The following is a 21,304-nucleotide window of genomic DNA, read 5'->3' as shown; positions in this document are numbered from 1 at the left end:
AGCGAGGGGCAGTTAGGGGTGACCAGTCAGGCAGGCAGGTAAGCAATTAGGAGCCAGCGGTCCAGGATTGTGAGAGGGATCCTGGATTGGAGAGGGTGCAGGCTGGTTGAGGGGACCCCCCATTAAAAATTTCATGCACCAGGCCTCTAGTATATATATAAAAGCCTAAGCGACCATTACAACCAAACGACCAGAATAACTGGTCGCTATGATGTGCACTGACCACCAGGGGGGCAACACTCAATGCAGGAGCTGCCCCCCTGGTGGTCAGTGCGCTCCCACAGCCAACCTCCCCCAAGCTGATGTTCTTAGAATGGCTCAAATTCATTCAATAAATGTATTCATTGAATGCCATCTGCATGCCAAGCCATATTAACTAATGATGACTACAAACATTTATTGAGCATTTTCTGTATAGCAGGCCCTTTGCTATTTCACTTAATCTCTGCAACAGCCCTATGCATGCCATTCAACAAATGTGCGCACTGAAGCATAGAGAGGCCAAATAACCTCTCTAGAGTCACTCAGCAGCCTCGCTTCAGGGTTTAGGCTCCTCTTTCTCTTCCTTTTCAGAGGACAAATGCTCAAGAAATAGAGAATAAACACATGAACAAATAAATAATAGAACAAAATAAGGTGATAGCGGAACTCAAAACATGTCATGAGATACATCCATGCAGCCACAGAATGCGGAAGACACGGGACCCCGGGAGCCCACCCCTAAGTATTTACTCAGGAGAAATGAAGACATACACAGGGGTGGGCAAACGGAGGTACACAGTTGTGAGGACGCAAAACAGGGAGTTTAGGAAGTAGACCACAGGAATGTGTAAATGATGAAAGCCGGCAATTTGAGCACTTAAGAGACTGTACCTAAGTGAGACTGTGCCATTGTAATACTCTTTTGAGTTAATAACGCTATTGTAATAATCATAATCTGCATGTCTTTTTCCATTTAAATCACTATAAACCCACTTTTGCCCACCCCTGTATATCCATGACTAGTACAGGAATGTTCAAAGCCGTTGTTCTCATAATTGCCCCAAACTGGAAACAACCCCAAATGTCCTTGAAATGGTTAACAGATAAATAAATACATTGTAGTAGATCCATCCATTCCATGGGACACTACTCAGTAATAAAAAGGAACTGCTGGTAAGCAGAACACCTTGGATGAATTACAAATGTGTTAGGCTAGGTGAAAGCAGCCAATCTCAGAGGGTTACATAGTACCTGCTTCCATTGCTAGCATTCTGGAAAAGGTAATTCTGTAGTGACAGAGAGCAGACTGGTTATTGCCGGAGGCTGGGGGACAGAGGAAAGGATTAATGGCAAAGGGGCGGAAGGGAAAGTGGGGTGATGGAAATATTCTGATTCTTGATTGTGGTTACATGGGAACGCACATGTCAAAACTCAAATTGTGCACTTTCAAAGGGTGGAGTTAATTGCACTAAATTACATCTCAATAAAGTTATATTTAAACTAAAATGCAGTAGAATAAAGTATGGACTTCAGTTAATAATAATGTATCAATAGTGGTTCTTTAATTGTAACAAATGTACTCCACTAAGGAGAAGATTTTAATAACAGGGGAAACTGGGTATGGGGTTTATGGGAACTCTATACTATCTATGAAAATTTTCTGTAAATCTAAAACTGTTTCAAAAATAAAGTTTACTTTTTAAACTAAAAAAAAATAAATAAAAAATCAACAACAGAATGGAGATGATATTCTGCCCGTGTTAATTTATGTGGGAAAGAAGAGCAGGGTACAAACTCACCCATATCATATATTAGTATTTTCCTTCTTTATATATATATATATATATATATATATATATATATATATATATATATATATATTATTGATTTCAGAGAGGAAGGGAGAGGGAGAGAGAAAGAAACATCAGTGATGAGAGAGAATCATTGATCAGCTGCCTCCTGCACTCACCCCACTGGGGATTGAGCCTGCAACCCGGGCACATGCCCCTGACCGGAATCGAACCTGGGACCCCTCAGTCTGCAGGCCGACGCTCTATCCACCGAGACAAACCGGCTAGGGCTTTTCCTTCTTTTTTAAAATTGAGACATAATTGACATATAATATTGTGTTAGTTTCAGGTGTACAACATAATCAATATTTGTTTATACTGTATTGCCAAATGAGACATATGAAACGCTTCACGACTTTGCATGTCATCCTCACACGGGGCCATGCTAATCTCTGTATCACTAGACTTTTAGCACATGCGCTGCCAAAGCGAGTTCGATAGTATCTACATTTAAAAATATAATTTTTTATTGATTTCAGAGAGGAAGGGAAAGGGAGAGAGAGGTAGAAACATCAATGATGAGAGAGAATCATTGATTGGCTGCCTCCTGCACGCCCCACACTGGGGATTGAGCCCACAACCTGGGCATGTGCCCTGACCGGGAATTGAAAGTGACCTCCTGGTTCATAGGTCAACACTCAACCACAGAGCCACACCAACCAGGCTCTACATTTTTTTTTAAAATCCAGGGTTATAATGAAAAAAAATTAAAATGTTTAAAGTTAGAAGCTGTTAGGAATAGGACAGCTGGAAATTTTCTGATTCTATTTTATTTATTTACTAGAGCCCTGGTGCACGGATTCATGCACATTGACAGGAAATTAATTAGAAGGTGGCAGGGGGCAGGACTGGGCAAGACGGTGGGGGGATGGGGCCAGACATACCCTGGAGCCAACCTCCTGTGGTCCCTCCCCGCTCCCCGGCCAGGTGCTGTGGCTCGAAGGGCATCTGCAGAGTGAGCGGGGTCCCTTCAGCAGGTGGGGTCCCTTGGACTGGCCTGCAGGGATAGGTCTGAAACTGGCTCTCCGCCATCCCCCGAGGGGTCCCAGATTGGGAGAGGGCGGTTCTTGGGTGAACGGACCCTGGAATTGGGCTCCCTCCTCTCTGGTTCTGGGTGCGTCACCCAAGAACCGCTGCTGCCTAGTCACCTCAGCTCGGCCGCTCCTGCATTGAGTGTCTGCCCCCTGGTGGTCAGTGCGCATCATACCTACCGGCTGATTGGACGATCACGTAGCCTTTTATGTACATAGATTTTTGCATGGTTTGAATTTGAGTGTGTTATTTTTCTCTCCTGAAGAAAAATAAGGATATTACCATCTTCTAAATTTGCTGAAATTAAGCCGCAAAGATCTGGAAGGAGGTCTTTGAAGGGAGGAGGGGGTTGGGAGGGGCAGCCACTGCCCGGGGAGTAGGGACCCCTATGGACCTCAGAGAGCCCCATCTCCTCATGCGTGCACGGAGGACCCAGAGGAGAACTTCTGCCCTCTCCATGTCCTCTGTCCTCAGCTCCTCAACTTCCTTTCTTGCTCACACCTCGGGTTGCAGTAAAAACTTAGCCAATAAAAATACAGGGTTTCAATTAAAATTGAATTTCAAGAAACCCCAAGTCAAGTTTTTAGGATAAACATATCCTATGCAATAATCGGAACATACGTATACTAAAAATGTATTTATTGCTTATCTGAAATCCAAATTAACCTGGCATCCCTACGTTACCTGGCAATCCACAGCAGCCACCCTGGCCTCACGGTTGGTTCTTAAACACACACACTCAGGCCTGCCTCAGGGCCCGACACCCGCTGGCCCCTCTGCTTGGGTCACTCTTCCAGGTCTTTGCTTTGACCAACTCCCTACCTTTTGGTTCAAATGTCACCTCCTCTCCTAAAGCAACGTTACTATCCCACACCGGACTCACACGTGAGAGTATGTTTTCAGGGTTCCTTTTCCTCCCCGGGTAGAATTTAAGTTTCCCAAGGAGGAAGATGGCATCTGGGCCAGCACAGTATTTCCAGCACTTGCATCTTAGCAGGTGCACAGATCGTTCAGGGTTTTTGGTTACAATCAACAGAAACCATTTCTGGCTGATGTGAGCAATGAAGGGCTTTAGTAAATAAAATCTGTTAATGAATGGATCCAAACACCTGCAGCCTCCCACTCCTTATCCCTGCACAGACCCCCGGCCACCCCAGTCCTGCTCGGGCAGGCCTCTCTCAGCCTCCAAAAGCCTTGCTCAGCTCTGTCTCCCAGAAGCCGGAGTCTCTGGCCCTGCAACCTGTCACTTCCTGTGCGTGTCACATATCACAGGTGTTGCAACCAGCCGTACGTGCCTGTCTCCTGTGCACCTAGCAGCGGGTGCCCTGAGGGTTGGGCTTTAATCTGATTCACCTAAATCAGATTAGTATTAAGTCCTCCCTAGTATTAGTTACCTGCTCCCTCCGCGCCAGGTCTGTGTTAAGCATTTTGCCTTTATTCCTCCTTCCTTCCTTCATTCCACCCATTACATTGTGCAACTAATACGTATTGGGTACCGGGGCTGCAGAAACTCCTGCACCCTGGCTCACATTCTGATGGAGGAAATAAAGAATACATAACCAAACATGTGTTTACACAGCAGGTCACAAAGTCTAAGTGGCCCAAAGGAGAAGAAAGCGGGGGAAGGGGATGGGAGGGGGGGTGGGGTGGAATAGTGTTTCCAACAGGTGGCCAGGGAAGGGTCACTGGAAAGGTGAGATTTGACCAGAGGCCTGAAGGAGTGAGAGGGAGCCTATGTGAGTACCTGGGGGCAGAGTCTCAGGCCCAGGGAGCAGCCAGTGAAAACCGAGGAGGGTAACCCGACAGATTTGAAGCAGAGTGGGCAAGGCCAGCTAGTGGGAGGTAAGGGCAGGGAGGTACTGGGGGCAGTTCATGGGGCGTGGTCCACAGGGAGGACCCTGGCTATTGCCCCAAGTGCGATGGAGCCACCAGAGGGCTCAGGCAAGGGAGAGACGCGCTCTGAGGCGGAGTCCCCAGGTCCCTTTGCTGTGTGTGAGAAACAGACGGCGAGGGCAGGAACAGGAGCAGCGAGACCAAGCAGGAGGTGAGAGATAAGGTGGGTAGGACTAGGGTGTGGCCTTACACATGGGAGAAGGAGACACATTCTAGATAAACTTTTAAAGACAAACCAACAGAACTTACTAGGTAATTGAATATGGGCATGAGAAAAAGAGGAGTCAAGGACAACACCACCAAAGCTTTCAACTCATTTAATCCCAAGGCACCCGCACCAGGTGTGATTGTTCTTTTGTTACAGGTGAAGGAGCAGAGGCTCAGCGAGGGCGGGGGACCCCACATCCCACAGGAAGTGGCAGAGCTGAGATTTCACCGGGTTTCTGTCTGGCTCCCAGCGCCAGGCCTTTGCTCTCCGTGGACCCCATCGCCTGGGCATGCTCACAGCCTCACTCAGCACACACAGAACATGCCAGGCCCGACCGGCTCTGATTCATTGCTGTCCCGTCCCAGCCTTGCCTGGCATCTGGCACGTGGCAGCCTTCATTAAGGCAACAAATATTTATTAAGCATCTCTCTTGTGCTGGGCTGGGCTGGGCTGGTTTGAGCCCTGGACACCACCCTCCTGGGTTGACAGTCCAGGGGTGGAGACAGACCCACCACCCCCAGACAGTGCCGGCCCAGAAAGGGCGGGGTTGAAGTGGGGGTGTCCAGGGCCCTAACCCAGCCTGACAAGGGTCTAGGAGAGGTTGATGGAGGTGAAAGACCCAGGAATGAACAAGACGGTCTTGGGCTCCACCCTCACGGACCCCCCCAGCCCAGCAGGGCAGATTGACAATGAACGGTTAACAAATCAACGCGAGAACCGTAGAATGCTAGAGCTAGAAATGAAGTACACAGGGTGGGACAGAGCGTGGGCGTGGCCACGTTAACTGGGTTGTCGGGGAAGGCTGTGAGCGGAGGCCTCGAAGGTGCCAGCCTGGGCTGAGCTGGGGAGAGGGCACTCAGAGGGCAGAGATCCAGTGCACAGGCCCCACGGCCGAAGCAGCTCGGTGTGCTCAAGGTGAAGTGGCCAACGCAATAGAAACAGAGGCGTGGACTCGTGGAACAGACCGACCGCTGTCAGAGGGCGGGGGTGGGGGGTGGGGGAGACTGGATGAAAGAAGGTGAAGGGATTAGCTAAAGAACATAATTATCGCCCATAGACACAGACAACTGTGAGGTCATGGCTAGAGGAAAGGGGGGCTGGGGCTGGGTGGAGGTGGGCAAAGTGGGGGGGGGGGGGGGAGAGGGATGGGGACAGATTAATAGTGTCAACAATAAAAATAAAGTTGTTTTTTTTTTTTAAAGAAAGAAACTGCCAGGAGCCAGTGTGCTCTGGGCTGGATGGGGCGGGTGGGATAGGATGGGAGGAGGCTGACAGTGTCTGCGCCATGGAAGAACAGATGTCACGGGACACCTTCCGGAGAGCCCTCAGCCTTTGCGAGGACTGCTGGAGCCAGAGCATGTTCACCAGCCGGCTCAGAGCCTGCCCACGACTCCATCGCATTCAGGATAAAGGAAGACGTCCTCCCTGTGGCCCACAGGCCCCGCCCAGTCTGCCCATCACTCACTCCCCCCATCCCTCCCCCCCCCCCCATTCTCTCTGCTCCAGACACACTGGCTTCCCCACTGGTCCTCTGACAGGGCAAGCACGCGCGTGTCCCAGGGCCTTTGCACTGGCTGCTTCTCTGCCTGGAACACTGCCCCTATGGTTCCTCAGGTGGCTCCTCCTCACACTCCCTCCCCTGCTCTCCATCCCTCTTCCCTGCTGTTTCTGAGCACTTATCACTAAATGGTGACACCATTATATATTTTGCTTATTTATTGGGTTTGCCGTCTTTCACCGGAGAGAATGTCACCAGGGCAGAGACCCCTGTCCTGTTCGTGGCTGTCTCCCCAGGATGGAGAACAGAGTCTGGCACATGGCAGGTGCTCAATAAATAATGGTCGAATAAATGAAAGGAAGGAGGGAAACAGGGGAAGGAGGCAAAGGGGAGGGAGACAGCAGGTCAGTGAGCACCTAAGGCTGTCAGCCACCCCAGCTGGAAGGCAGGAGTGGTAACCCTTCTCGCTTCCAGGAGAAGCCATTGCCAGGCTGGGGAACTGTGGCACAAAAAGACAGTCATTAGCACTTTCTGGCGATGGGTGCACCGAGGGCAGGCCTGGGGATGGGGTGGGGGGGAGTCACCGTCGCCACCTGCTGGAGAGTGGTGTGTGTCCTGATGGCCGTGCCCACCTTTCAGACTTGGGGCTGGCCACGCCTTTCGCCCCCCCCCTCTCACCCCCCAGACCCCCGCAGGCAGGAGAGGTGCGCCCTGGCGGGCATCCCCAGCAGACGTGCAGAGTCCAAGGAGCCACAGCCATAAGCCTCTTTATTCCCGAGGCCCTGCGGGCACCCGCCCGGTCGGTGCTATGCAGCCGTGGGCAGGGCTGTGCCGCCCACCTGTGCGTCTGTGTCTGTCTGTGTCCGCAACTGCCCTTCGAACACAGCCGCTGGGGACCCCCCACCTCTCCAGGAGGGGAGAGCTGCCCAGCCCCCTCAGGGCTGCATTCGTCCACGTGGGCCCTCAGGAAGGCCGAGGAGGCGAGGCCTGCCCGGACTCCCCAGCCGGGCATGCGCAGTGTCCGGTTACATAAGCCAAGGCCGCAAGGCTCTGAGTCGCCCCATCCCTAGAGGTACATCATCCGGTGGAGCAGGGGTCTCACCACCCACACATCATCCACAATCTTTCCATCCTGCAAGTAACAAAAAACAGATGACATAAGGACTGAAGGCCTAGACTCTGGAGCCAGGGCGCCTGGGTTCAAATGCCAGCTTTGCCTCCGATGTGCTGGGTGACCTTGGGCAATTTGCTAGGTCTCTCTGAGCCTCCATTTCCCTTATCTGCAAGATGATAGCAATGGTATCTACCTCGCAGATGTGGTGGGAACGAAGTGAGATTTGGGAAGGGCTGTGTCAATGCAGGTTATTGCTGTTAGAGCACAAGGCCTGGAGTCAGACAAACCTCGCTGTAATCCCAGCGCAGCCACTCTGTGTGTGGCCTTATGCACCTGACCTGACTCTGAGCCGAACCTCCATGTTCTATAAACCAGGGAGGATAGAAAAAAGTAATACGCCCAACAGCCTGCCCTGGTGTGTGTGCCACTCAGTAAATGGTAGTTACGTGTAAATAAGAAGAGCATGGTCTTTAGGGTCAGATCCCAGTTCTGCCACCCTCCGGCTGGGTGAAAATTACTTCTCTCTCTGCGCCTCAGTTCTCTCATCTGTGAAATGGAAAGAAAATCCTCCCCACGGGATTGTTGTGACTAAAGTGCTACTAAATATACAGAGTGGAGCCCAACATCTGGTACCCAACAAATCATAGTGATTATCATTATTTTAAAATTATAATAACAAAAATAAAGAAACGTGGGCATGATCACTTGGGTCATCTAACCTTAAGCCATCTGGACCACACACACATGGTATTGGCTTCCCTTACCCACCTCCCAGCACCTGTCTTTTTCTTTCCCTGCTTCATGTTGATAAACAGCTATAGAATTTACCTGTTTTAAAAGCTGTTTTAAGTACTTTATATATACTAGGTCACTTACCCCCATATCATCCCGTGAGGTAGAAACTCTTAAACATCTCCATTTGGCAGATGTGAAAACTGTGCCTCCAAGTTCCAAAGTTCCTTGAGGTCAGCTAGCTGGTAAGCAGCAGAGGCAAGATCTGAACCCAAGATTCCTGGCTCCAGAGTTCTCAGCTCCGAGCACGCTGCGCCTGGCTACTCAGGATAGTGGCTCGGGCACCCCTCACTGACCTGGTCATCGGACACCTGCTGGATGTGGACGTGGGTCCCATTGAGGACGTGTAACCGCGTGTACCCATACTCCTTCACTCGCACGGCGCTCCAAGGCCGCGGGAAGAGGGTGAAGCGGGTCAGCCGCTCCTCACAGCCCTGCAAGGGACAATTGTTCAGACCGGGGCCGGCCGGGACAGGCGGAGGAGTAGAAACAACCTGCCAGACCAGGACCCTGCTGCGCCCAAGGGAGAAAAAGGCAGTTAAAACCTGACGTCAGTAATGCTCAGAAGTGAGTATTTTGACCCAGCCAGGCATCCTGTGCCTTCTAGAGAGTGCATGGCTATATGACGCTGTCCACTGCAGCATTTTCTGTCACAGCCCCGAGCTGGGAGCCACCCGAGTGCCTATCAGTGGGGTCAGTTAAGCACATTATAGCACAACCATTACAAAGCAGGGTGATACAGAAAGGGGCCAGGATGTACCATTAAAGGGAAAATGCCATGGCAAAGCAGAAGAAATTGGAGGGTCTCAACCCTCACTGAGCAGTAGACACTCCAAGAATTCACCAAAAAGGGAGTGCCCGTTCTTACAGTAGAATATACCAGGTGAGTGAGGGAGCTCAAAAAAATTACCATTTGCAGCCATCCTTATTATAACTGACTGAAGCAAGAATTATCACTAGATGGTAAAACTAGTGGTGAAAGTTTGAGGTATAACATGGTATTTGCATAGCCTCAAAATATCTCTCCAGGAGACACTTGTTAATTAAAAGGGGGGGGGGGGAGAACTATGGTGGAGAGGCCAGCAGACACCACCTTAACGAAATGATCAGAGTGAACATCATCAGTAATGAGACAGTTCCCTACCACATCTACAAGATGGGAAACTGAGGCTTACAGGGGTTAAAGAGATACCACACACCTCCTAGGAGGATGCCCTGAGAACACGGTATCAATTTTGTGTATTCTTATCAAAAAGGCGTTAACCTCCATCTACCTGAGCAAACATCAAACAAACCCAGACTGAGGTATATCCTACAAAATGATTTTGCTATACTCTCCACATTTTTCAAGGTCACGAAAAATGAAGACAGCGTAGGGAAATGTTTCCGATGAAAGGAAGCTAAAAAGACAAGACACTGAAATAGAACATATGATTTTAGACTAGATCCTGGGCCAGCAAAATTCTTTGCTTTGATTTAAAGGACAGGAATGGGGCAAATGGCTAAATGTGAATAAGATCTGTGGATCAGATAGTAGTAGTATATTATCAAGGTTAACTACTTGAATTTGATTATTACACTGTAATGATAAGAGATAAGATAATGTTCTTGTTTTTCAGGAAAGACAGACAGGGAGGGACAGAGGCATAATTTCTGAAACTCATTCTTCACTGGATCTGAAAATAATAATAAGATGTATATATGTGCATATATACACATGTGTACATACAGAGAGATTAAAAACAAGTATGGTTCAATGCTCACATTTGGGGAAATCTTGGTCAAGGGGATATGGAAAGTCTTTGTATTATTTCTTGCACCTTTCCTATACAGGTGAAATCATTTCAAAATCCTGAATGAGAGGAAAACCAAGCTGTGCTAATAAAGATCGGAATAGCGATCCCCGATGGGCCTGAGGAGCCGCTGGTGATGATTGCATTGTTTCCTGCTCCTGGAGTGACTACTCAGGTGTGCGTCGCCAGGACCATCCTTAGGAGGTTCTGGTGTCTGGTCTGGGATAGGGCCCAGGCATCAGAGCTTTAAAACCTCCCAGGTAATTCTAACAGGCACCAAGGTTGAGGACTGCAAAGGTAGGAAGCGTGATCCAAGTTGTTTTTAAAAAGTGGGTGACGCAGTGACACGTTTCTAGGTAGACAATTACTCACTTGTCCATGCAGAGAACATTCTAAATGCTAGCAAGAGAGGGAACGGCCGAGAGCGGGAGCAAGAAGGGGTGTAGATGGCCGGTGTTCACCTACCGCCCGCTGTTCTGTTTGAATTGTTATCACCAGAGGCTCTTACTCATTTGTCAGAATCAGCTTTTAAAAGGAGCCTCTCGGTGTTCCTGTGCCATGGGCGCCCGCTCTCGAGAGTGTTGTTAAAAATCTCATTTTCGCCATGAAAAAGTAATAATAAAATAAAATAAGTACAATGAGCCTCTCTCCTTGCAGAAGTGACTGATTCCAAGGTGGGGGCAGGGAAGCCACAAGATGATCCTGAGCCCCTTGTAGTGCCGAAGAGAAAGGAAGTGCTCACGTGGAAAGGACAGGGGGCTGACCCGAGGAGTTCCCAGTGGCCAGAGCTGGAGCAGCCTGAGCAGCAACACAGTCAATAGCATCGGCTCGCAGCCCACAGAATAAAATAATTACCCAGGAGTCCACTTCGGTATAAATCAATAGCTAACTAACCAAATGAGTGAGGCCGAGGGACAGCTCTTCCTCACAAGAGGATTATAATAAACCTAGGAGGAAGGAGGGGACTGGAAGATCCCAGGAGAACACCACAGTGGTAATTGTTGCAGGCAGACCCCACTGACCGTCGGAAATTTGTGCATATATACCCCTGTAGACATGGAAGTTTGAGGAGAAACAAGACATTTGCACGGTCTAAAGGGATCTCCCCCAAGATGTCTATTAGTTTAAAAGGGAGATATAATAACTTTACGGTGGAGAACTCAGCAGATACTTCCTTAAGCTGGTGATTCAGAGAAACCCCTCCAGGGTAGAGACACATTGACATCCCATACTCCCTGGTCTGATGCGCTGAGAGGACGTGACAGCACCTCTGTGATTGTCTTGCCCAAAATGCATACCTGAATCTCAGCATGAGAAAATGTTAAATAAGCCCCAATTGAGGGCATTCTGTAAAACACAAGGGTCTGCAAATATGTGAATGATGAAAGAAAAAGAAAGACTGAGGGACTGTCACAGATTGGAGACTGAGGGATTGTCACAGATTGGAGGAGACTAAGAAGACACAATAACTAAATACACTGTGGGATTCTGGACCAGAAATAGGCCATTAGTGACAAAGGGGTGGAATGTGAATAAAGTCTGGAGTTCAATTACAATCCTATACAATAAAAGCCTAATATGCTAAATATCCGACCATTCATTCAACCATTCAACCAGTCGCTATGATGTGCATGACCACCAGGGGGCAGACGCTCCGATTGGTAGGTTAGCTTGCTGCTGGGGTCCGCCAATCGGGACTGGGCGAGAAGGGCCAGACACACCCTGGAGCCCTCCTTCGGTCCCTCCCAGCCAGCCAATCTCCTGTGGTCCCTCCCCTGCCTCTAAAATATTTCTTCTAATTAATTTCCTTTCAATGTGCACGAATCCGTGCACCAGGCCTCTAGTAATAATAAGCCCTCTGCCTGTGGATCCATCCAGTCGACCTGGGCAAGCGCCCAACCCCTGCCACCTATTGAACTTGTGACTGTCAACGAGTATTTTACTGTCTGAGCCTCTGTTTTCACATCTGTACAGTGAGCATGTTGCTAGGCTGAGTCAGTGATAGTGACTGTATGAAGCACGCAGCACCCCGGCTGGTACAAGTTCGACCCTCCACAAATAGCAAGAAGAGAGAAGCCAGAGGCACCCTTTGCCGCCCTGCTCACAGCAGATCCTGTGATGATGTGGACAGGGCCTCGAGGGTTGGTGTAGGGCATCTCTCGGCTGCCGTTAAATACCTGGAGAAGGGGACAAGGGAGAGGGGTGAGTCAGACCAGACCAGACCAGACCAGAGGGTCTGAGTAGGGCCCATTGACAGCAGCCCTCGGCCCTCCCTGAACCTCACCTGGTAATTGTAAATTGGCCACAGTCGTTCGTACGAGTGCTCATGAGCCCACAGCTGCAGGTCGACCCCTGAGACAGAGCACGTGGGGGTCAGGCCCCCTGCATCCAGGTTGAGGGTGGGACCGGGGCCGGGGAGCACTTCCCACCCCCGGAGTCACTTACCGTATTTGTAGAAAAGATCCTCTAATCCAAATAACTTGCCGAAGAGGCCTTTCCGAACCTGGGCAGGAGGAGCCAAGAGTGAGGGATGGATGATCTGGGCGGACCCCCTCCTGGCTCTCAGCACCCTGCCCAGGGAGCGGTCCTCACCTTGCTCTCGTGCCACGTACAGTCATCCACATCCGCATTGGAACAGTACATGGGCCGGTGACCCATGGTGATGATCCACGGCCGGGCTGCCCGGTTCTGATTGGCTTTCTAGAGAGAAGGGCCAGAGTGGGAGGTGGGAGTAGGAGGGGAGGGGAGGCAGGTCCAAGGGGTGACAGGGACCTCCACCCAGTTACCTGGAGGTCTCTCTCCAGCCAGTGAAACTGTCTCTCGACCAGGTGGCGGCCGTAGTGGAGGTAGAAATACACTTCGGTGGAGAAGGAGATGATGTGCGCAGGGCCCAGATCCCAGCTGAGGGGTCAAAAGGCAGGGGTCAGAGATAGGGTCTGTGCTAGCTACATCTCCCATCCTTCAGGGCAGCCAGGTCAGCCCCCAGTGCCCCCCCATCCCCCCCCCCCCCCCGCCAGGTTACCTGTACCACAGGCCCTCGTTGTTCCCGGGCATGCTGAAGCGAGCCTTGTAGTTAGAGAAGTTGCTGGATAAAAAGGAAGTAAAGGGATGCGGGGAGGGTCTGGGTGCCCCGCCCACCCATCTCCTGAGGACCCTGAGGTCAAGTCGGGCTCCCAGACCCTCCCGCCTCTCCTCTCAGGACCACAAAGGAGCTGCAGCAGCATGAGGGACGAAGGTGAGACACTAGCAAGGACCTGTCTGTTCTCACGGGCCAGGCCCACGCCCACCCCGAAGCCCCTGGCCCTCACTAGCGCTCCTCGTGATTCCCAGGGCACGTCATGTACGGGAGGCTGGCAGCCACAGGTTCGATGAGACGCATGAACTCGTCGCCGACACGAGCGTTGTCCTGATCCATGTTGTAGGCAAAGTCTCCTGGGGAGGGGGGCAGGCGGGGGAGGGAGAGTGAGGACCCAGCACCAGCTCTGCTTTCTCCAGATCTGAGAGCCCTGGTTGCTCAGGTGTGGGCTGGGCAACCTCTGGCCTCTGAGCCATCCCAGTTCTCTGGCCCTGCCTCACACCCACCCATGTGTGCACGTGAAGTGTTTCCTGAACCTCTGGCCACCGTGCTAGTCTCCCGTGCTCTCATCACAGCAGCCCGGGCCCCTGCCGGCCGCCCTGTGCCCTCCCAGAACACTGCGGCTGATGTAGCCTGCTACTGGTTTCACGCCAGGCACCGCCCCAAAGGCCGTACGTGCTTGGTCATTAGAATCTTTAGAACACCTTCTGAGGCGGGTGTTGTTATCCCATCTCAGGCGGAGAAACCGAGGCCCGAGAGGTTAAGCACTCGCCCAAGGTCACAGAGCGGGTGAGTGAAGATCCAGGAATCGGCCGAAACCGGTTTGGCTCAGTGGATAGAGCGTCGGCCTGCGGACTGAAGGGTCCCCAGGTTCGATTCCGGTCAAGGGCATGTACCTTGGTTGCGGGCACATCCCCAGTAGGGGGTGTGCAGGAGGCAGCTGATGGATGTTTCTCTCTCATCGATGTTTCTAACTTTCTATCCCTCTCCCTTCCTCTCTGTAAAAAATCAATAAAATATATTTAAAAAAAAAATAATCCAGGGATCGTACCTAGGAGGCCACTGAGTCTGTGGCTTTGAACCACACCAGCCCCAGGCTTCACCTCCCATCTGGCTCTGTCCCTCAAGTCACAACAGCAATGACAATAACTAACACGTGCCCGGCAATGTCACCTTATTTAGCCAACACAACAGCCCCATGAATTCTGAACACGTCTTAGTCCAGTAATAATAACAGAGGAGAAAGCCATGCACGTAGCTCCAAGGTGGGAGTTGGACTTTAACCGGGGAAGTCCGGCAATCACAGACACCACCTCCAGGGCCAGCCTCATCCCCAGTCCCCTCAGAACCACACTGGCCCTTGCCCCAGCCCCCTCTACAGTCCTGGCGTTGCCTCCCACCCATGTTTCCCGCCCCCTCCCCGCCCCCCCCCCCGCCCCCATACCTCCAGGCACACCCTTGCCAATGCCTCACCCACATGGAGAACAGCATCGTACATGCCCTGCTGAGTGTCCCTGCGCAGCCGGGGCAGGGCCCTCGGGTTGTCGGCCCCCATGTCCCCAAATACAGCCAGAAGGGGGCTCCAGTGGGGCCCATTCTTGAGGGCCCTGAAGCGGAACCGGCGGCTCCAGCCCTGAGCACTGCCACAGCGGTAAACTGGGGAAGGGGGAGGTCGCAGTCAGCTGGGGGCCTCCGTATGTCTCCCCCACCCCCACCCATCTTCAGGAGGCCGTGGGGTTGAGTGAGCCTGACCCACGCCCCTTCTGTCCATCTCACCCCAGGACCCCAACACCTCCCATTTGTATCCCAGTGTCTCAGACAAGCGGAGGAGCTGCCCGCCCAGCCTGAGCCACCTGCCAGCGGCAGCTTCTCATCCACGTCCCCCGCCTCTTCCCATGCCCTCCTCCACACCCGGCCGGGACCCCTCTCACCGTACTGGACCCCCGGCAGCAGCCCCTTTAGCGTGACGCGGTGTATGTAGAGCTTACGCCGGAGGTAGCCCCCATCCACAAAGGGGCTGACGCTGCCCTGGGCCCGGAGGGGCAGGGGCCCCGATAACTGCAGCCCGAACTGTACTTCCGAGTGGGTGGGGACCCATGTGGTCCAGGTTACAGTCATGGAGCCCGGCTCACCTGGGCAGAAAGGAACAGAGCGGGGCTGGGCAGGGAGGCCGGGGCAGGGCAGGGAGAGAGGTGCAGAGAGGGTGAGGGCAAGCATTCACAGCTCCTGAGGACCCCGTCGTTAAGGACCAGAGGTTGTGGCGCTTCCCAAGTTCAATCCCAGCTCTGCCACTTCCAAGCTGTGCTTTCCTTGGGCAAGTCCCTGCCTCTCTGAGCCCCCAGTTTCCTTATCTGTCAAATGGGGTCATAGTAGTACCTATTCTACAGGCAGAGATTAATAAGGAAAGCATTTGAAACAGTGCCTAGCATGCTTAGGGTTATATGAGTGAGTGGATATTATTATTATTATTATTATTATTATTATTTACTATGTGCAGGCCTTGTCCCAAACATCTTACATCCATGATATCATTTAGGGGTTATAAACTCAGATGTCTAGGGGCCAGCTAGGTAATGTAAGTGGGGAAAGGGCCAGCTGTCAGGAGCAAGACAGTATGGAGTTGGGGGGAGGGGTGGCAAACTGCAGACTCTGCCCGTCTAAAAAGGACAGCCACCGCTCAGCTCTGGGGACACAGCCACCGCTCAGCTCTGGGGACACAGCCACCGCTCAGCTCTGGGGACACAGCCACCGCTCAGCTCTGGGGACGCAGCCACCGCTCAGCTCTGGGGACACAGCCACCACTCAGCTCTGGGGTAAATTTTTATACTGTGGTTTTTATGTCCCGAGTATATCTAGATAGATACACAAATCCAGACTTTTAAGTGATTGTTCCAAATTCTTAAACACGAGCAATCAAAGTTTTATAAATATCCTGAGGTACAGTATAATGTGAAGAGTGCTCACCTCCCATCTGTCCCCTCATGTCACAACAGCAATGGTAATAGCTTCACCAGCACCATGAAAATGCACACGCACAAGGTGACTGATTGCCACACTGTGTGCAAGCACAATATACCAGAAACAACTGAAAGGCCCATGCATAAGAGAGTGACTGAATAAACCCTACAACATGTGTGTGGTGGAGCACTATGCAGCTGTCAAAAAGGAGGAGGACAAGCTCTGGGAACTCTAGGATATGGAATGATGTCCGGGACATACAGTTCAATTAAAAAGCAAAGTATACAAGAGTATAGTCAGCTACTCTTCATGGAAGAGGATATAAGACAATACACAAAGATATGCTCATTTGTACAAAGAAAATACAGGGAGGATATACTAGAAACTAAAGAGATGGATTACTTACCCGGGGTGGATGGGAAAGAAAGGGGTAGGAGAAAGGAGAAATGGGGAAGTTGGAATGAGGAGGGAGGATGCCTCTCTGAGTCTATCTTTTTTGCATAAAAATTCTGAATTCTAGAAGCTAGTCATGTTTCATCTCTCCTTCATACACCCTAAAAGTAAACTAACAAAATTACCCAGGATGTAGGGAGAAGCTAGTATGGAATATAAACGCTAACAAATGGATGTAACTATATTTAAAAACGAATAAAGTAACCACACTGAAGGGTGGGGGAAGAAAGGTAACTGTGGGAAATAGGTCTTGCCTGGGCACTGTAAGATGACAGAGAAAAAGGACTGCGCATAAGTGCCATCATCCAGTAAAAGGGTTCTCGCAGGCCTACGGGCAAACAGTTCTGACTTCATGTCTATACTAGCACTGAACCAGCAAGTGTATGCAGATAGTGGGAGCTATGGTTCTCAGTGTTGGAGGAAGAAGTTACAAACAAGGAAAGAAGGAAAAATAAACCTTTGATGTTGGACTGAGATCAGAGGTATCAGTATGATCCCATGGCATAATAAATATACAGATAGATACAGAAATAGAGACGTGGCACGTGCTAATAAGCATACCCACGCGTATGGCCTAGCTTCATTTGTGAGGAACTAGGGACAATCACACCTCAGTGGCAATGAGCACAGCTAGTGCTCAGAACTTGATTTCTAATTACCCATCCTCCAAAGGAAGGAATCAGGGCTCTTTGGAGAAATGGTTGATTACAGAGATGGGCAGGAAATATACAGAATGAGCCTGGAATAATTTGAGGTGCCAGAGAGGGAGGAAGTGCTCAAAATATGAAGGAGTTTTGTGAAAAGAACACAGAAGCTGCCCTGGCCGGCGTTGCTCAGTCGTCAGAGCATCGGTCTGAGCACCAAAGGATCACAGGTTTGATTCCCAGTCAAGGGCACGTACCTGGGTTGCAGGTTCGATCCCTAGCCCACTCGGGACACGTTCAGGAAGCAACCAATCGATGTGTCTCTCTCGCACCAATGTTTCTCTCTCTCTCTCTCTCTCTTCCCCGCCCTCTCTTCCACTCTCTCTAAAATTCAATGGAAAAAACAGCCTTGAGTGACGATTGACAAAAATAAAAACATGAAAATAAAAGAACACAGAGGCCAATCTGAAGGAATTGCAAAAGACCAAATCAGGGACAATTTGAGCCACAAAATAAATAACGATAGTACAGAATTTTAAGCCATGGAATAAAATAAGTATCCATGAGTCTATACTGATATAAAGAAATAATTGAATAAATAAATAAATGGAGGAGGGAAGGACAGCCTTTCCTTAGAATAGAATTTCAATTAGATGAAAAGAGAGAATTAGAAGATTACAAAATCACAATTAGGTGAACATCATGCTAATAATTGTTGCAGACAAGATTCACCGATGGATACTAATATTAGTGGACAAGTTTGAAAAGAAATATGATTTTTGTAGTTTCAAGGAATCTTCCCCAAGACTTTTATTAACAACAAAGGAAAGAATAAAAACTTTACAATGGAGAAACCCAAGGACTAAGCAATGGCAGTCCGCATCACCAGTAACAGCAATAAGCCATGTCAGCATCATGCATTAGGAAGGACACAACATCACATCTTGGTCATTTGCCAGAAAAACACATAACGTAGCTCCGATCATGAGAACATATCAGACAAACACAAAGTGAGGGATGTCCTACAAAATAACTGCTCAGTATTCAAAAATGTCAAAATAATGGAAGGCAAGGAAAGACCGAGAAACTGGAGATTGGAGGATACTAAGGAGACACAACAACTAAATGTCAAATAACTACTAAATCAGTGGAAAAACCGGTGAAGTCCAAACAAGATCTGTAGTTTAGTTAATAGCATTGCACCAATGTGACTGGTAGTAATAATAATGCCAGCCCGGCCAGCATGGCTCAGTGATTGAGCGTCAACCTATGAACCAGGAAGTCACGGTTCGATTCCCAGTCAGGGCACATGCCCAGGTTGTGGGCCTGATCCCCAATGTGGGGCGTGCAGGAGGCATCCGATCAATGATTCTCTCTCATCATTGATGTTTCTACCTCTTTCTCTCTCTCCCTTCATCTCTGAAATCAATAAAAATATACTTTGAAAAAATAGTGCCATGGTTAGGTAAGATGTTAACATTAGCAGAGACTGGTTGAAGGAGGATATAGAAACTCTGTAATATTTTTGCAAATTTTCTGTTAAATCTAAAATTAGTACAAAATATAAAGTCTTAAAACAAATACCATGGCTCTTGAGTGCTTAGGTTCAAACTCCAGACTGTGAGACCTAAGGTCAGACTCTTCATCTCCATGAGCCTCAGTTTACTCTTTTGTATAATGGGAATAACAATAGTATCTATAGCTTAAGGCCCAAAATGAGGTCAATTGAGTTATCCTTCTGATGCACTTAGTCAAAGAGTATATTTACTGCTGTCATTTTGTGGGCCAAAGGACAGCTGTGATCTCCGGATTTTCATAGCAGCTCCGTGAGATGGATTTTACTGTTGCTACTTTTACCTCAGAGGTCTCCAGGCAAAGTGTCTTGTCCAAGGTCACTGGATCAACAAATGCCAAAGCCAGTTCATTCATGCAGTTTCAGATTCCACATTGCAACGAATCTTTAAGAAACTATTTTCCTTAAAAGTGTCAAGGTCACAGAAAACAAGGAAAAATTGAGAAAGTGTCCCAGATAAGAGGGGACTAGAGACACGTTGGCCCAGCTAGATGCAACATGGGATCCTGCAATGGACCCTGGATTAGAATTAAGACATTAATGGAAAAGCTGGTGAAATATTTTTTAAAAAACAACCATGGTTTAGTTAGTAATGTGATACCAATGTTAAGTTCTTAGCTTGATACTGGTACCATGGACACATAAGAAATTAACATTAAGGGAAGCTGGGTGAAAGATGTATGGGAAGTGTACTATCTTTGTGACGACTAGAGTTATTTCAAAATAAAAAGCTAGAATAATTAGGAAGGGAGGGAGGGAAATAGGGAAGGAAGGGACACAGGAAGGGTGGGTTGAGTTTTGGTGCAAAAAAAGGAATAGCCACAATTATTTGAAACTCCTTTTAAAATCCTCTTCTCTGTTTCAACCACACGTCTGCGTGAGACCAAGTTTTCTTCATATATAGCTTCCAAAGCAGCGTATTATCGAAACAGATGGAAGCAGAAGCAGATGTGAGGAGGACCGAGCTGTCTCCAGGCATTGAAGTGACTTAAACAGAGGTAACTCAGTGGCACTCTTTTCACTAGATTTCTTTTCTTTGTAAAGTGCAGTTATTTTTCATGAAAAATGTCATTTACCTTAATGCAGAATGGGTTTATTCCTATTCATTTCAATGACAATAAATACTTCTAAATGCCTCCGTTTTGGTTTCTAACGTGGCAAATGCTATGGCTATAACTCACATAAACTAAAGCTCTTTGAGGTTCTCAAGAATGGTGGCTGTGCTAAGGGGGTCCTGAGACAAACACCTCTGCTACACACCAAGCTTTGCTTTTGCTTCTTTTTGCCATGTCACAGGTAACATCTCGTTTATTCCTCACTCTGAGGTCACGCTACTGTTATTCTATCGTCCAGAGAAGTTAAGTCGCTTGCCCAGGGTCACACAGCAGCTAGGTAGCCAAACTGGGATTCAAACCCAGGGAGTCTGTATGCAAAGGGTCCATGGCCCAAGACCTTACTACCCAGAGCACCACCACCTCGTGATCAAGGATCAGGAGACAGCCTTGTGGGGACACCCTGAGCAGTGACACAATGAACAAGAGCAATAGCAGCCCCCTTTGGGGGCACTTCCTATAGGCTGGGCACCAGAATCATCTCCCACACTGCCCGATGAACCACTGCTGGTCATCCCCACTATCAGAGGCACACAGCGGAGGCTCAAGAAGGGCCAGCCACCAGCCTCGGGTCTCAGGGCCATCAGTGTGTGATTCCTGAGCCCCCCTCCCAATGGGCCTCCCTGGGGAATGTCCTGGGAGGGGGTCACAGACACTTACCTGGGTACGACAGGTGGACTTGCTCCGGGGCAGCACTGGGATCCTTTGGGACCCCCTGGACTCCCAGGGCGAACAACAGAAGCAGGCAGCAGCAGGACCAGCAGGGAAGAGAGGGGCACATGGTGGTGGCGGCCGGGGCAGAGAGGGGGAAGGGATGGGGGCCGGAGTAGATCCGATTCCGTCAGGGACAGTAGGAGGGACTGGGAGGATGAAGACTGGAGGGGGGTCCGGCAGTGTCACTGGGAGTGAGGCAGGCTGGAAGGGCGGTCTTCAGGGGGACGGTTACCCAGATGCTGGAGAGCAAACAAAAAGATGATCACTACCAAGCCGCCAACGCAATCCGAGCCTCGCTGGGTGCCTAGCACTTTGCATAGATTAGCTCACGGGAGCCTCACAGCATTCCTCGGTGTGGTGGCCACTGTGAGCAACAGCCCCATATCACAGACGGGGAAAATGAGCAACCCAGGGATTCAGCTGCACAGCGCGGAGGCGATGGAGCCCAGATTGGAACCCAGGAGCCCTGGCCCTTAACCACAGCTCACTCTCAGCACAAGAGGCTTGGGAGTGAGGAAGGGGGGGGGGGGGGGATGGGGGGAGGGGCTCAAGGAAGAAGTTCCCTTTGGCAACCCCACCCCCAGCATTCCATTCTGCTTTTAGTAACCCCAG

At 49.9% G+C, this 21,304-nt stretch overlaps 1 protein-coding gene across 1 annotated transcript; it reads right to left on the bottom strand.

Annotated features, from left to right (window-relative positions):
- Positions 1 to 7,529: 7,529 nt before the first annotated feature.
- On the bottom strand, positions 7,530 to 20,759 carry ACP7 (acid phosphatase 7, tartrate resistant (putative); the record flags this gene model as incomplete). Its single annotated transcript, XM_079799359.1, has 12 exons — positions 7,530 to 7,595; positions 8,666 to 8,803; positions 12,268 to 12,339; positions 12,447 to 12,514; positions 12,608 to 12,665; positions 12,755 to 12,862; positions 12,949 to 13,063; positions 13,185 to 13,247; positions 13,471 to 13,594; positions 14,712 to 14,894; positions 15,170 to 15,370; positions 20,639 to 20,759. 12 exons carry the CDS (start codon positions 20,757 to 20,759, stop codon positions 7,530 to 7,532), a joined length of 1,317 nt encoding a protein of 438 aa, XP_079655485.1.
- Between the last annotated feature and the right edge of the window lie 545 nt (positions 20,760 to 21,304).

This window comes from Cnephaeus nilssonii, assembly GCF_951640355.1.
Source record: "Cnephaeus nilssonii genome assembly, chromosome: 20".
Classification (NCBI taxonomy): domain Eukaryota; kingdom Metazoa; phylum Chordata; class Mammalia; order Chiroptera; family Vespertilionidae; genus Cnephaeus; species Cnephaeus nilssonii.
The sequence above is the reverse complement of the archived record's forward strand: the minus strand, read 5'-3'. Positions and strand labels throughout refer to the sequence as shown.